General features: G+C 47.0%; 1 protein-coding gene across 1 annotated transcript in view; it reads right to left on the bottom strand.

The window, feature by feature from the left end:
* Nucleotides 1-11,443, bottom strand: part of ICE1 (interactor of little elongation complex ELL subunit 1) — a 48,192-nt gene extending 36,749 nt beyond the window's left edge. The window contains exons 1-3 of the mRNA XM_032469711.1: nt 11,120-11,443; nt 1,457-1,515; nt 834-868 (exon numbers count right to left, since the gene is read on the bottom strand). Coding sequence (XP_032325602.1) covers nt 834-868; nt 1,457-1,515; nt 11,120-11,203 — 178 coding nt within the window. The 5' untranslated portion in view covers nt 11,204-11,443. The remainder of the gene's footprint in view (nt 1-833; nt 869-1,456; nt 1,516-11,119) is intronic.
* Between the last annotated feature and the right edge of the window lie 915 nt (nt 11,444-12,358).

Raw genomic sequence — 12,358 nt, 5'->3', positions numbered from 1 at the left:
CTACATCTTGATTTTATTACTCTAATCACACAAATTAGATACGATGGTACCAACACCGATGACTGGTGATCGCATGTAAGTAAGTTTAAGGGCGCCAGAAATCACACTGAAGCAGGCCTCAGGCTACCGCCCAAGTGAATAGCACAGGGGGCTGTAATACGAAGCTGGAGCTGCAAGTCAGCTTGTTCCTAAAATCCCTAAAAATGTATGTTTACTGTTACGGGAGAGATTTAATTCAGGTACGCATCACCACAAGGTGAGGAAGAAGCAATTACACACCCAGTTTTCACTCCACCAGGAAAACACAGAGGCCTGCTGCACTACAGGGGCTCCACACAGCCAAACTCAACGAACGCCGACTGAGCCCCGGGGCCGTTGTATGGATGAGAAACTACACTGTGATTTGGATATACTCGTTAATTCTCCACAATTACAAAACTGATTAACAAAAGTTAATTTTCAAACATCTTGAATACTTCTACAATGCACTTCAGAGATCCCTAACTGTCTCACAGCACCATATTCAGTCTAACATTATTCCTAACCCTGAAGAACAGTCACATCTGCAATACAAAAAACCAAACAAACAAAAATTGCTCTTTAAAAAGCTTATGAGTCCTTAAAAAAAATCAAATCAAAGACAAAAACAAAATGCACCGTAGAACAGCCTTTATCATTAACACGTGTTAACAGAAAACCAGCTGCTTACTGTGCCTGCAAGAGGGACTTCCTACATTAAGCCTGAAAACACTGCCTTTGGAAAGATGACCATGAAAATTCTCACATTTCTATGAATTCTTAAAACTTCAAAGGAAAAGCCAGTAAAAGGATATCATCACATTTCTTCTGATATTCTGTTAACAAATTACTGCAACAAAGAAAAGATTTATGTTACTTTTCTTAATCCTGAAAATATACTGTGTTAAAATCATGTTTCAAAATGTGCCAGGCTCCTTTCATCCCAAGTTTCCTGCAACAAATTTATGTTTAATTAATGTAACATGTATCATGTTAAATTCCTTTAAAGCACTGCACTGATATATGAGCTTTTAATTTAAAATACCTTTGATCTAAATAATATCTTAGCCTATAAATTCCTTTGACTTTTATAGGATTAAAATAAAAACACCCTCATACCAAGGCCATGAAGTACTACAAGGAAATCTGAGGTCCAGTCCTAAAGCTAAGAAGACTTTAAAGATAGACAACAGTTTAAAAAAAAAATTACAGTTTAGCAAAAATCACGTCCTAACCCTGAGCCTTGTAAAGCCTGAGCACCAAGACCAGGGGCTCCTGCGCAGGTGGCCCCAGAGTGGTTTCACTCGAACCCACACCACCCAGGCCCCAGGTGAGCAACCCCAGTCCCCCTTTCAGCCCGAGGCTCTACCACCACCACCTGCTCCCGCCGGTATGTCGGGTTCGTGGAGTCCAGCCAAACACATGAAAACATACTCACTCTGTATTAATGATTTTTTGCTTCAAGGTAATTAATGCTTCAACATATTCATTTAAATTCTGAAAGAAAAAAATACAGTTAGCTATTTGCTTTTATAATATAAATTACTTTATATGTAATTTTTATGGAACATTTATTATAAAATATAAACATACTACTCACTACATTAAACACAGAAATACGTAAATCTAACATTTATGTTGTGTGTAAACTCAGACGTATTCTGTGCAGCCCCGAGCCCAGGCTGTCCCTCTCTGAATCTTCATCCGAATGACGCTCCAACAAGGCAGTCAGCGACACAGACGCCCTGACTGCACGCGCTTCTTCACAGCGAGCGCTCAGCAAACACTCACGACTCTAGTTCACTCCCTGCTACTAACCATCAGTCTACACGTCAACCCTCATCATTTCTGGACGGATTTCAGACAATCCAGAAAGACACACAAATTATTAAAAAAAAAAACCAGCAAAGATAAAAATAACATGGGAAAGACAAAAGGGCATATTAAAAAGGGGTTGTAATTAAGTGAAAAACTTATTTTATAAAGAGCTATACTACACTTCAGGGACCAACTACAAATTGGGCTCCAAATTACTGCTACCAACTTGACAGGGAAAACATTAGTTACATTGTTCAAAATGCTCCTAAAATTTAAAAATGAACAGATTTTTTTTCTCTTTTAAGTGACTTTTCCCTTGAATGCCTCCTTTTTTCACTGTTAAATACTTCAGAAATAAGAACTTATTTTTCACTAGTTATTCCCAAAATATCTTTTACTAGATAATCTGATTGATTTTGAGAATTATACAGATACTTCCCTTCATGGTAATATGTGCATTTTCTTTGCAGTCATACATGTAACGTTATTTGTTGAGAAAATAATCTACACATTAAAGCATATAAAGTAAGAAGTATATGCTCTTATGATCCCATCACCTGTCAAAAATCACTCATACTTTTTGCATATATCCTTTCAGAACTGTTACTGCATATTGAAAATACATTTGGATGTACTTAATTCACCAACTCTCCACCAAAGACCATTTAGATCCTGTTCAGCCTTTACTAACAACAGGCAATGCATTCCTTGCCCGATCCTCTGGGAGACACTTTTATTTTTCCTTAGGATAAAGTCCAAATAGGTTCCCTGCACTGGTGATGGTTGGGAGCTTTGATAATCTTAGAGCCATATTTTTCACTCGTATTTCTTCACAAGACTGAGAAACCATCCTTATCTCTTCTGACCAGTCACAGTTTTTCTTGCAGTAATAGCCCCTTGGTATGATTTGCTCATTGGTGTGGCTGTACTTTTTTTATTAGCTACAGTATATGAGGGATAGTAACATCTTGTCAAATGTTACTAATATACATATATACAAATATATGTGCATGTTTGTCAAGTGGTCATTAAAATAAAACCACATATGAATACAGAAGTTTTAAATATTTACATAGTTAATTTTTTAAATGTTGGTTTCCTGATATATTTAGAAAGTTCTGCCCCACCTAAGATGCTAAAATATAAGGATTCTTCTATATGTTAATTCTATTACTTTTATGCCTTTTTAAATTCCTATCTTTATTCTAGAATTTATTCTTGTGTACAGTAGGGACTCTGAACAATGTATGTGAAAAGGGCAATGAATGGACTATTCAATAGCTTTAGTGTATCTGGCTTTCCACATAAAAAAAAATCTTTCATTATGTACATAATAAATTCTACATAGCAGATTTCTAACCAGAGAGGGTAATAATGCAACTGTTTTTACTCCCTCCCTAAAACCACCTAAAACTAAAGTCAGGATTTATTTTCCCCCAAAGGATGAGAACAGGATAAAACAGAAATGGAAACAGGAAAGCAGATCTGAGAATACTGATTTAGCAGACCCAGGAGAACCAGGGGTGGGGCAGGTGGGGGACGATGACAAACCAGTCAATTCTCAGTTTATACTGCAAAAAACTTCAACAAGAGTGGAAGAAACAGGTTCCTTGGAAAGGCGGGAGGCGGGGAAGGTGGGCACTAAAATGGCAACTAGTTGCAAGCTTTTTGGTAAAAGCGTTTAATCCTCAAATGCCTGCCTCTGCTTTGCCTCTAGGAAACTGCTCCTCCCTCATGCAGCAGAAGGTCTGTTTCTGAAGTTCTCTGCCTGGGACACTGTGAACACATGGGGCAGGTGGAATGCACCAAAGACAGAGGGACAAGGTACACCCACGCACACGCCCTGACACTGACCATTCAGCTCCCAGACAGTGCCAGCCAACCCTTTTGCCCTCAAGGCGGGACACTTAGAAGCAGGTTTTCTGAAGAAATCTGACCAGCCTGGAGACAAGATCTAAAGGTACTGACGTGAAGCTCAGGGCCCCAAAGCCCCACACACTAGGTGTCTCCAACCACTGTATTAGCCACTGCTTCTAATGAGAACAAACAATCAAGGATTTCCAAACATCAGAGAGAAACCCTGTAGCATGAGAGACCAAAACAAAATGAGCCAAAGCACTCAGACGAAATAAAAACTTAAAACATAACTTTAAAAATATTAATATGATCTGAGATAAATGTTATATTCAAGAAACAAGAACAGCAGCTGTCTTTAAAAGAAATATTCAGAGTTCTTAGAAATCTTTTTTAAATTAAAAACAAACACCCACTAGGATGGCTAAAATCAAAATGAAGCCGTGGAGAAACTGGACCCCTCATACACTGCCAGTGGAATATGAAAGGTGCAACTGCTGTGGAAAATAATCTGGCAGCTCTTCAAAATGGTAAACAAACAAACAAAAAGTGGTAAACAGCTAACTATACAAGAAGCAATTTCATTCCCAGGTATACACCCAGGAGAAGTGGAAACACTTGCCCGTAAACTCGTCCACTCTGGTTCATGGCAGCATTTCCTCACACCAGCCAAAAAGTGGAAATCAATTAAGTGTCAACTGATAAAGGGGTGGGTCAGCAGCTGACGGACAGATACACAAAACGTCAGATAGCCACACGACGGGACTGACCGATGATGAACAGGAATGGATGGCACGAGCTACAATATGGATGGACCTTGAAAACACACTAAGCAAAAGAAGCCAGTCACAAAAGGCTCCTGTATGACCCCATCCATATGAACCATCCACAGCAGGCAAATCCAGAGAGCCAGGAAGCAGGTAAGCGACTGCCCAGGACTTGGGCGCCGGGGGAGGGAATGACTGCCGAAACTTAAGGGGTTTCTTGGCGGGGGCACAGGGGCAGGATAAACATGGTTTATAATTACACACTGCTGACTGGGTTGCTTGACTGTGCAAATACTAAAAACTACTGAGTTGTACATCTTAAGAGTATAAAGTTTATGGCATGTGAATTATACTTCAGTAAAACTGTTTATTATAACTAAATTAAAAACAGGAAAGCAAAATAAAAGACTCAGAACATTTGATGGTAAAGTTGAAAAAAAAAAAGCCCTGCAAAATAAAGTAAAACAGACAGGGGAAGAGCAAAAATAGAAACAATCGGAGTGTCAGCGCAAGGAGTCTCCTGCGCCCTGCGAGACAGAGAGAGAGAGAGAGAGAGAGAGAGAGAGAGAGAGAGAGAGAGAGAGATGGAAGAGATGGGGCGGTCGCTAAAGAAACACTGCTGGTATTCAAGAAGAAAACCCCAGAACTGAAGCCAGAAGTTTCCAGAAAGAGCCCAGCAAATGGATACAAACAGGATCCAAACCATGAAACATCAGCACAAAACTTCAGATCATCAGAGACAAAGCAAAGATCCTGTAAGAATGAGAGAAAAATTTTTTTTAAAAGTCACAAAGAACCTGGAGTCAGAATGGCTTCAGACTTAAACAATAATCCAGAGACCTAGAACCCTAGAGACCAGAAAGCAAGCCTTCAAAAGCCTACAGGAAAATGATCCCAGAGGAAAATTCCATACAAGCTACCAACCAATCATGATGCTAGAAGGCATTCTCAAATCTGTAGTCTCCGCAAACTTCCCAGACACCCTTGCTCAGGGAGGTACACGAGCACGTGAACACGTTCCACCCAAATCGTGGAGTGAATCCAGGGAGGACAATGTGGGACACAAAACAGAGCACTAGAGAATCTGGGAGGCAGCCTCGCACGTGCAGGTTAGAGCCGGTCTAAAGGCTTGGGGGGAAGTTCTCCCCTAATAAAACGACAGAGCACCGGGTGGAATGAAAGCGTTAAGGTGGTATTTCTACGTGACTGGCAGAGAAGGGCAAGCAAATGTGGCTCCATCACGCATTTAAATTGATTGTTTTTTTAAAGAACCTCTTTTTTTTCCCGTTCTCTTTGGAGTTTTTGCGAGTCCATCTCATCTTCCCAGTCTTGCCTCCAGATGCCATTCTGTGATGTCAAGTCCCCCGCCAGAGACATTCCAGAAAGCTCAGGCTTGAGTCAGGCACAGCTGGGTTCACGGTCCTGTTCCAGCACCCTGCGGATGCGCACCATGGGCACACTGACCTCACTGACCCCTGCCTCAGTACCACTTCCCACGCTGCAGATAAGGAGACTGAAACATTGGTTTATGGTGTGCTGGCGGGGCGGGGGGTCCCTAACTGGCCAGGATTAAACAGAATGAGCCGTATAAGTATTTAACTTTGTCTCTGACTTATAATAAGCATTTGTTAACATTTTCAAGATGAATACATTGAATTAAGAATACAATCATTCACCAGGGGAAACAAGAAAACACACAGGAAAGGAAAAGTAACTGAAATGGACTCCAGAGTTTGGCTCTAAAACAAACCACCATAATAATGTCACCTCCAAATAGTGACCTAAGGGAAGTCATAGCCACGCGGAGAGGATTTTGGGGGGTGAGGGGAGACTAAGGCGTGCTGGGGTGCAGGGCAGAAAGACAGCTCAGTCTTCACCTTCCAAAGTCAGAAACTGAACAATATGCCTAAAACTGGAAAACAAGAAGTAGCAACACACGTCTATTACTTCACAACCTGAGACACAGCAGAGTGCAAACGCAGCGGGGTCCCCTGGGAAGCGGGCTAGGCTGGCAGGGGCTTAACAAGCTGCATATCCAGCTGTGTCTCCAAGCTATGCTCATGTCTAACTCTGATTTTAAAAACTTACAATTACAAAATGGGGAATTACACGGGAAAATGAAACGAAGTGAAGACAACTTCTTGGTTTCCTACAGCACGCTAGTCCCTCACTATTTCCCGATGGCCTGGTTGCGCGGCAGCTCAGTTCTGGTCGGCAACTGCAGTATCACAATAAAGACTCTTCTTCCTTCTATCCGATTATGTCGGTAGCAACCAAGGTCTCTAACTCAGGAGTCTCAGGACCGTGAGTGCAGAGCGGCTGCGCCCAGGCAGAGGGCACTGAGGGCCCTGACTCACGTTCCTTTAGGGGTGCACACACTGTGCCCCACTACTGCCCGGCCCCTAGGGAAGGAGGTGGGGTCTGAGCTGTTGTTCCTCCAACTCCAGGTGGCCTGGGGTCAGCATAACATCACCAGATTGAGGATCCAGTGGTTCAGGACTCCTCAAGTTTGGCAACCCACATGGACACTAAGCTACAGACCAGTGATGAACCATTATAGCCAACAGGATGAAAACAGAGATGAGAGGATCTGTGAGACCACGAAAAAAGATGCGGTCAATCTACAAATGTCTGAACGAAGCAATGATCTCAGCAAAGGCAGTGTACCTCTGCACCCACTAAAGAGAAAAAGCACAGGGAGGACTGAGGCACGAAGGAAGACCCGCAGTCCAGGCGAACTGCTGGGCCACCCGGGACAGCCAGCCTCCCGTGGAGGTGTGGCCGGATGCTTGTTAAATGCTCATAAATGTTCTGCAAGTCCAGGAGGTTCAGTGTGTTCAAACTGCACAGCCGGACCCCTTCTCCGTGTACGGAGCCTCGTCTCTCGGGCACAATTTTAGCTGAAATACAGAACTTGCTGTGATGCTGTGTAACCCTGCAGAAACGTCCTCTCCACGGGTACGTGCATCGCCTGTTCTCAGTCCTCCTTCCCCATCCTGACTTCCTACCCGCTTCCTGTGTATCCCTTTCCCCCTGCCGTAGCCCTGAGTCATGAGCTGGTGGGTTTTCTTCGCTGACCCCTCATGATGGCAGGCAGTCTCACTAATTACCACCAAGGTTTACAAAGTTCCTTTGAAGTGACAGGACACATTCCCCCACTGTCCTCTCCCCACCCCTCCCCAAGCAAAACTCTTACAAGGAACTCGGTGTCCATCTAACCTGCTGCTTCTCTATTTCCTTGGAGGCACTTGGCTCCACACACAATGTGAAACAGCTGAAAACCCCCAGTGCTGAAATCATTCATTCCAAAACTTCGGGCCCACGTTTCCAACATCTCTTCCCTCTTGGGGCCCGCGTTCTCCTACCTCTACCACCGTCCTCACACTCACCAGGGCTTTGACTCCCTGAAGCTTCTATTTTCCCGGCTTGAGATCTGTCCACTCTGCAGTTTCTCACACTCAGAACCTTTTTCTTCGCTGTCCCATTTCCAAGACCCTTCAGTGAAGCCACACATTTATCAGCATGCGCTAGTGAAGTAATCTACCCCCTCCTGAGGCCTGCACGCAGCACGGGTGATTTCTACCACAGCATGGCCCTTGTGCGGTACCACACCAAGCCCTTTGCTGCTCCGCACTGCGAACGGAAGTAAGTACAGAACTTCCAGGCAGGTTCCCATTCAAGGTCCTCCACAATCTGCATGGAATCTCTTCTTCCAGCTTTACTTTGCAATATTAAAGATTTGTTTCAGAGACTCCACTCACATCTAACCATCCCCTTCCGCTAAAAAAGCATTTCAGGCAACAGAAAACCCAAATACAATGGAGTGCTACAGTCTAGGAAAGAGGTCTGCAAAGGCCCTCTGCCTGTTTTTCCAAAGCAGGGTTCCAGGGAGCATAACCACGCCCATTCCTCCCGTATGACTGTGGCTGTGCTTACACTACACAGGCAGAGTTGGGGAGCTGTGAACAAGACCGCGACACCTAAATATCTATCACTTTATCCCTTACAGAAAAGGCCTGCAGACCCTTGGACTCAGAGACTTAGCAGGATTGCTCCTACTGCTGTTCTCAGAACCTAGAGGGGGAACGTGACAAGGGTGGAAGGAGGGCGTCCTAGGAAGCTACTGAGATAACCTCTAGGCCAGAGATCATGCTGGCTCACCAAGGGTGGGAGCAGTGGGAACGGCAAGACAGTGGGGGATAACAAGGACGGAGCCAGCAGAATCAGCTGACGGACTGGATGCAGGTTGTGAGAGAGAAGTGAGGAACCAAGGATGACACCTAGTTTCTGGCCTAAGCAACCAGAAGCAAACAGTTGCTACTTTGAAGCAGGATGGGGACCACTACGGGTATACAGGATTTTGAAGGAAAATCAGATCAACAACTGAAAAGCACAGTTTACAGCAGTTGTTCTCCCGCACAAAAGCCTCCCACGATTCACAAACCTTTCAGAGTAAAAGCCAAAACCCTTACAATAGTCTCTAAGGGCTCCCACAATCAGGCTCTCTCTTCTGACTTCAAACTCCCTGACTGCTGCAGGCCACATGTGCCCCTGCGACGTTCACATGTGGAAATATCGTCTCCAACGTGATAGCTATTCGGAGGCTGGGCCTTTGAGAGGTGAGGAGGTCCTAAGGGCAGAACCCTCGTGGATGGAATGAGTGCTCTTGTAAAAGAGACTCCAGAGAGCTGTCTTTCCCCTTCAGCCATGTGAGGACACAACAAGAAGAAAGCATGAACCAGGAATCTTGCTCTCATCAGATACCAAGTTTGCCAGCCCCTTGATCTTGGACTTCCCAGCCACCATACCTGTGAGAAATAAAATTCCTATTGCCTCAAAAGCCACCCAGTTTATGGTACTTCGTTACAACAGCCCCAAACGGTCACGCCACCCCAGCTAGTGGCCCCCTTCTCTTCCCAAGCACACCAAACAAGCTCCTGCGTCAGCCGCACCTCATCTTCCCACTGTCTGGGATGCCTTCCTCCCAAGCCGTCTACAGAGCTTACCTCACCCCCTTTTCTCAAACACAAGCTCTGTGAGGCCTCCCAGGACTTCTGCCTTAATTCCACCAACCGGCTCCTTCCTTGCCCTTCTGTTCTCCCCCTTTTCTGCCCATCTCATCTCCAATGTATTTACTACCTTCCCACGTAACTTGTTTTATCCTACCTCCTCCCCCCACCTCCTAAAATGGAAGCTCCAAGAGATCAAGAATATTTGTCTCTCCCCCAGTAGTAACTGTACTGCCTAAAACACAACAGGTGATCAGTAAACATTTGTTGAGGGAATAAACTGGCCCAAGGAAGAAATATAACTTACTAAAGATTTAAAAGAACTTTGCTCATGTTCCTAGGTTTTGAGGGGAAAACATAAAAGCAGATTATAAACAATGTTTATAAGAGGCAGCTCAGCACAGGCAACGATGTTACTATTAGCCCTCCTATTCCAGAGTGCCGGCCCACGACAAAGAGGGAGACTTTCTCCCTCCCCTGCGTTCAGCCTTAAAACGTTTGGGATCAGTTCATAGGCAATGCAGTTTGGAGGGGGAAAAAAAGAAAGAAAAAAAAAACTAAACTTCTCCTGATGGCCTGTCTGGCCTACATTCTTTTCTGGTTTCATCAGAACTCTCCCCTCTGCACTGCTTTCACACCAACCAGCCCTTATTCTGCTCCTCATGTGCTCCTTCTCACCTCAACAGCCATTCACCTGCTAATGCCCCTACCTAGGAAGCTAGAAGGCTCCTCCTAGAAAGCTCTTCCCACACCTTTTCTAGTCTGCTCCTTCTCATCATTCAAATGTCACCTCCTCAAAAATACCCTGCCTGCACCCCAGCCAAGAGCCAAGACCACCACTCTGACTCCTCCTTTTTCTCCTAACACTTCAGACCTTCCAAAGTCTTATTTGCAGGCATAGATCTTACTTATGAAAGCAATTTTTTACCTATTTTGTTCACTACCATGTCCCTACTGCCTAGAACCCTCAGTAGAATAAGCGATAATCTAATTACACCTTTGTACGGCCGTGGATGGCTCCACTTTACCATTGAAGATACTGAAGAGAGACTCCCGACACCAGACAGCTGGGAGAGTCCAGCTGGAAAAGAGTATTCGAGACTATTCCTACTATTCCGCAAGATCCAGGGCCAGACACTTGCAACTCCTCTGCTGTCACTGTAGCGAACAGTCCACGCTACTGTTAAAAACCTCCAGTATCCGCGTGCCTTTAATGATGAATGAACCTCCTAGCCAACCGTAGGCCGCAAAAGATCCTGCCCCCAGGCAAGAAATATTTTAAGATGAGCCAGCACAACAAAAAACTTTATCCTTGAAGAAGCAGCGTCCCTTGTCATTTTGACCACGACTCATCAAAAGTGAGCCTTGGGGAATACGAGACTGGGTAAGTGGAGAGGGCCCTCCAGAACTCGTTTGCTCCCCCGCCCCACCACCGCATCCCATTAAACGAATCCTGGATCCCAAAGCTAAACAACGCAAACCACTCCCAAATCGACTGCAGGAGAAGGTTAGACGAAAGGGAGGAGGGGGAGCTTCAGCCCAGGGGCGGGAGCACGGCGCGGAGGGGTCGCCCGCGCAGCCAGACCCCCAGCGCCGCGCCATGGACGGTCGACCCAGCCCCTCCACATTCTCAGCCCAGGGGAGACGCCGCACCTGCTGCAGGGAGGCGCAGCCCTGACAGCGCGAGAGGTCCGCCGCCGTCCCGGGCGCCGCCGAGTGGGTCTCGCCCGGCATCATGGTGCCGCCGCCGGGCCCGGTGGGCCCGCGCGCCTCAGGGACCCGTGGCCTCGGCCCTGCCCTGCCTCTGCTGACGCCGCCGGGGCCGCCGCCTGCCAGGCCGCTTCCCGCCGGGTCCGGGCGGGTCCATCCGTGCACAGAGGTCCCCGTGGAGCCGGCGAAGGGCTCTCCTAGCCAGAGCCGCCTCCAGCACTAGAAAGAAACGCTACCCGGCGCGGCCCCCGAGCGCGACGCAGCCCAGCCAGGACCCCGCCCCGCCCTGGCTCGCCCCGCCCCTCGCCTCGGAGCGGGGCTGCCTGAAGCGCTGCCTGAGCAAAGCAGGGAGTGAGGCCGCGCAGGTGCGGCAGGGAAGACGCGCGCGAAGGAAGAGCCGAAGAGAGAAGAGGCAATGGAGGACCCCTCTCCCACCGTTTAGGGTTTCATCTTTCGTTGCCGGCTTGCTGTGTGGCACGGTTTCTTTAGACACCTAAAGCCTTCGACAGAGGGGCGGCGACCTGGGGATGACGTCACTCAGGCGCCTCCTGGCCCTGAAGGACCCCGCACCAGACGGGCTAGTGCGCGATTTATAGCTGCGGGGAACCGCGCTGCCCCGGTCCGGCCGGTCCCAGGAGGAGACGTGAGGACTACGGTTCCCGCTGCCCCTCGCGGCGGGCGCAGCCCGAGCGGTTCCTCCGGCCGCGCTCGGTGCGCTGCGGCGCCTCGCCTTGGCCGTGGCCTGCAGTGACCTGTCCTTCCTCTGGGAACGTCTGTCTTTCTTCCCGGCAGCTCGGCCTGCCCCCTGTGTCCACTTGCCGTCGGACCCAGCGCTCCTCCATGTCTTTCCAGACCGGTCCCCGCCGCGTCCGTGAAGCCAGGTGCCAAGCACGGCGCATGGCCGAATCCTCGGCGACCCCGCCAGCGGTCAATAGCCAGCCACTGCCAAGTCTTATTTTTAAAATCTCTTGGGAAGGGATAAAGGAAAAGAAATCCTCACCTGACCGCAATTCCTGGATAAATTCAGGCCTTGATCCTCTTGTTTGAGCGGAGGTTTTCCCCTCTCTATTTCAATATCCACCGCTACCAGAACCTTTTTAATTATCATAGATTGTTGCCATCGCTACCTTGCTCAGAAGACTTCCATGGTTTCCAAACGTCTGGTTATAAAGTCCAAATTCT

Source organism: Camelus ferus, chromosome 3 (assembly GCF_009834535.1).
Source record: "Camelus ferus isolate YT-003-E chromosome 3, BCGSAC_Cfer_1.0, whole genome shotgun sequence".
In the NCBI taxonomy this organism is placed as follows: domain Eukaryota; kingdom Metazoa; phylum Chordata; class Mammalia; order Artiodactyla; family Camelidae; genus Camelus; species Camelus ferus.
The sequence above is the reverse complement of the archived record's forward strand: the minus strand, read 5'-3'. Positions and strand labels throughout refer to the sequence as shown.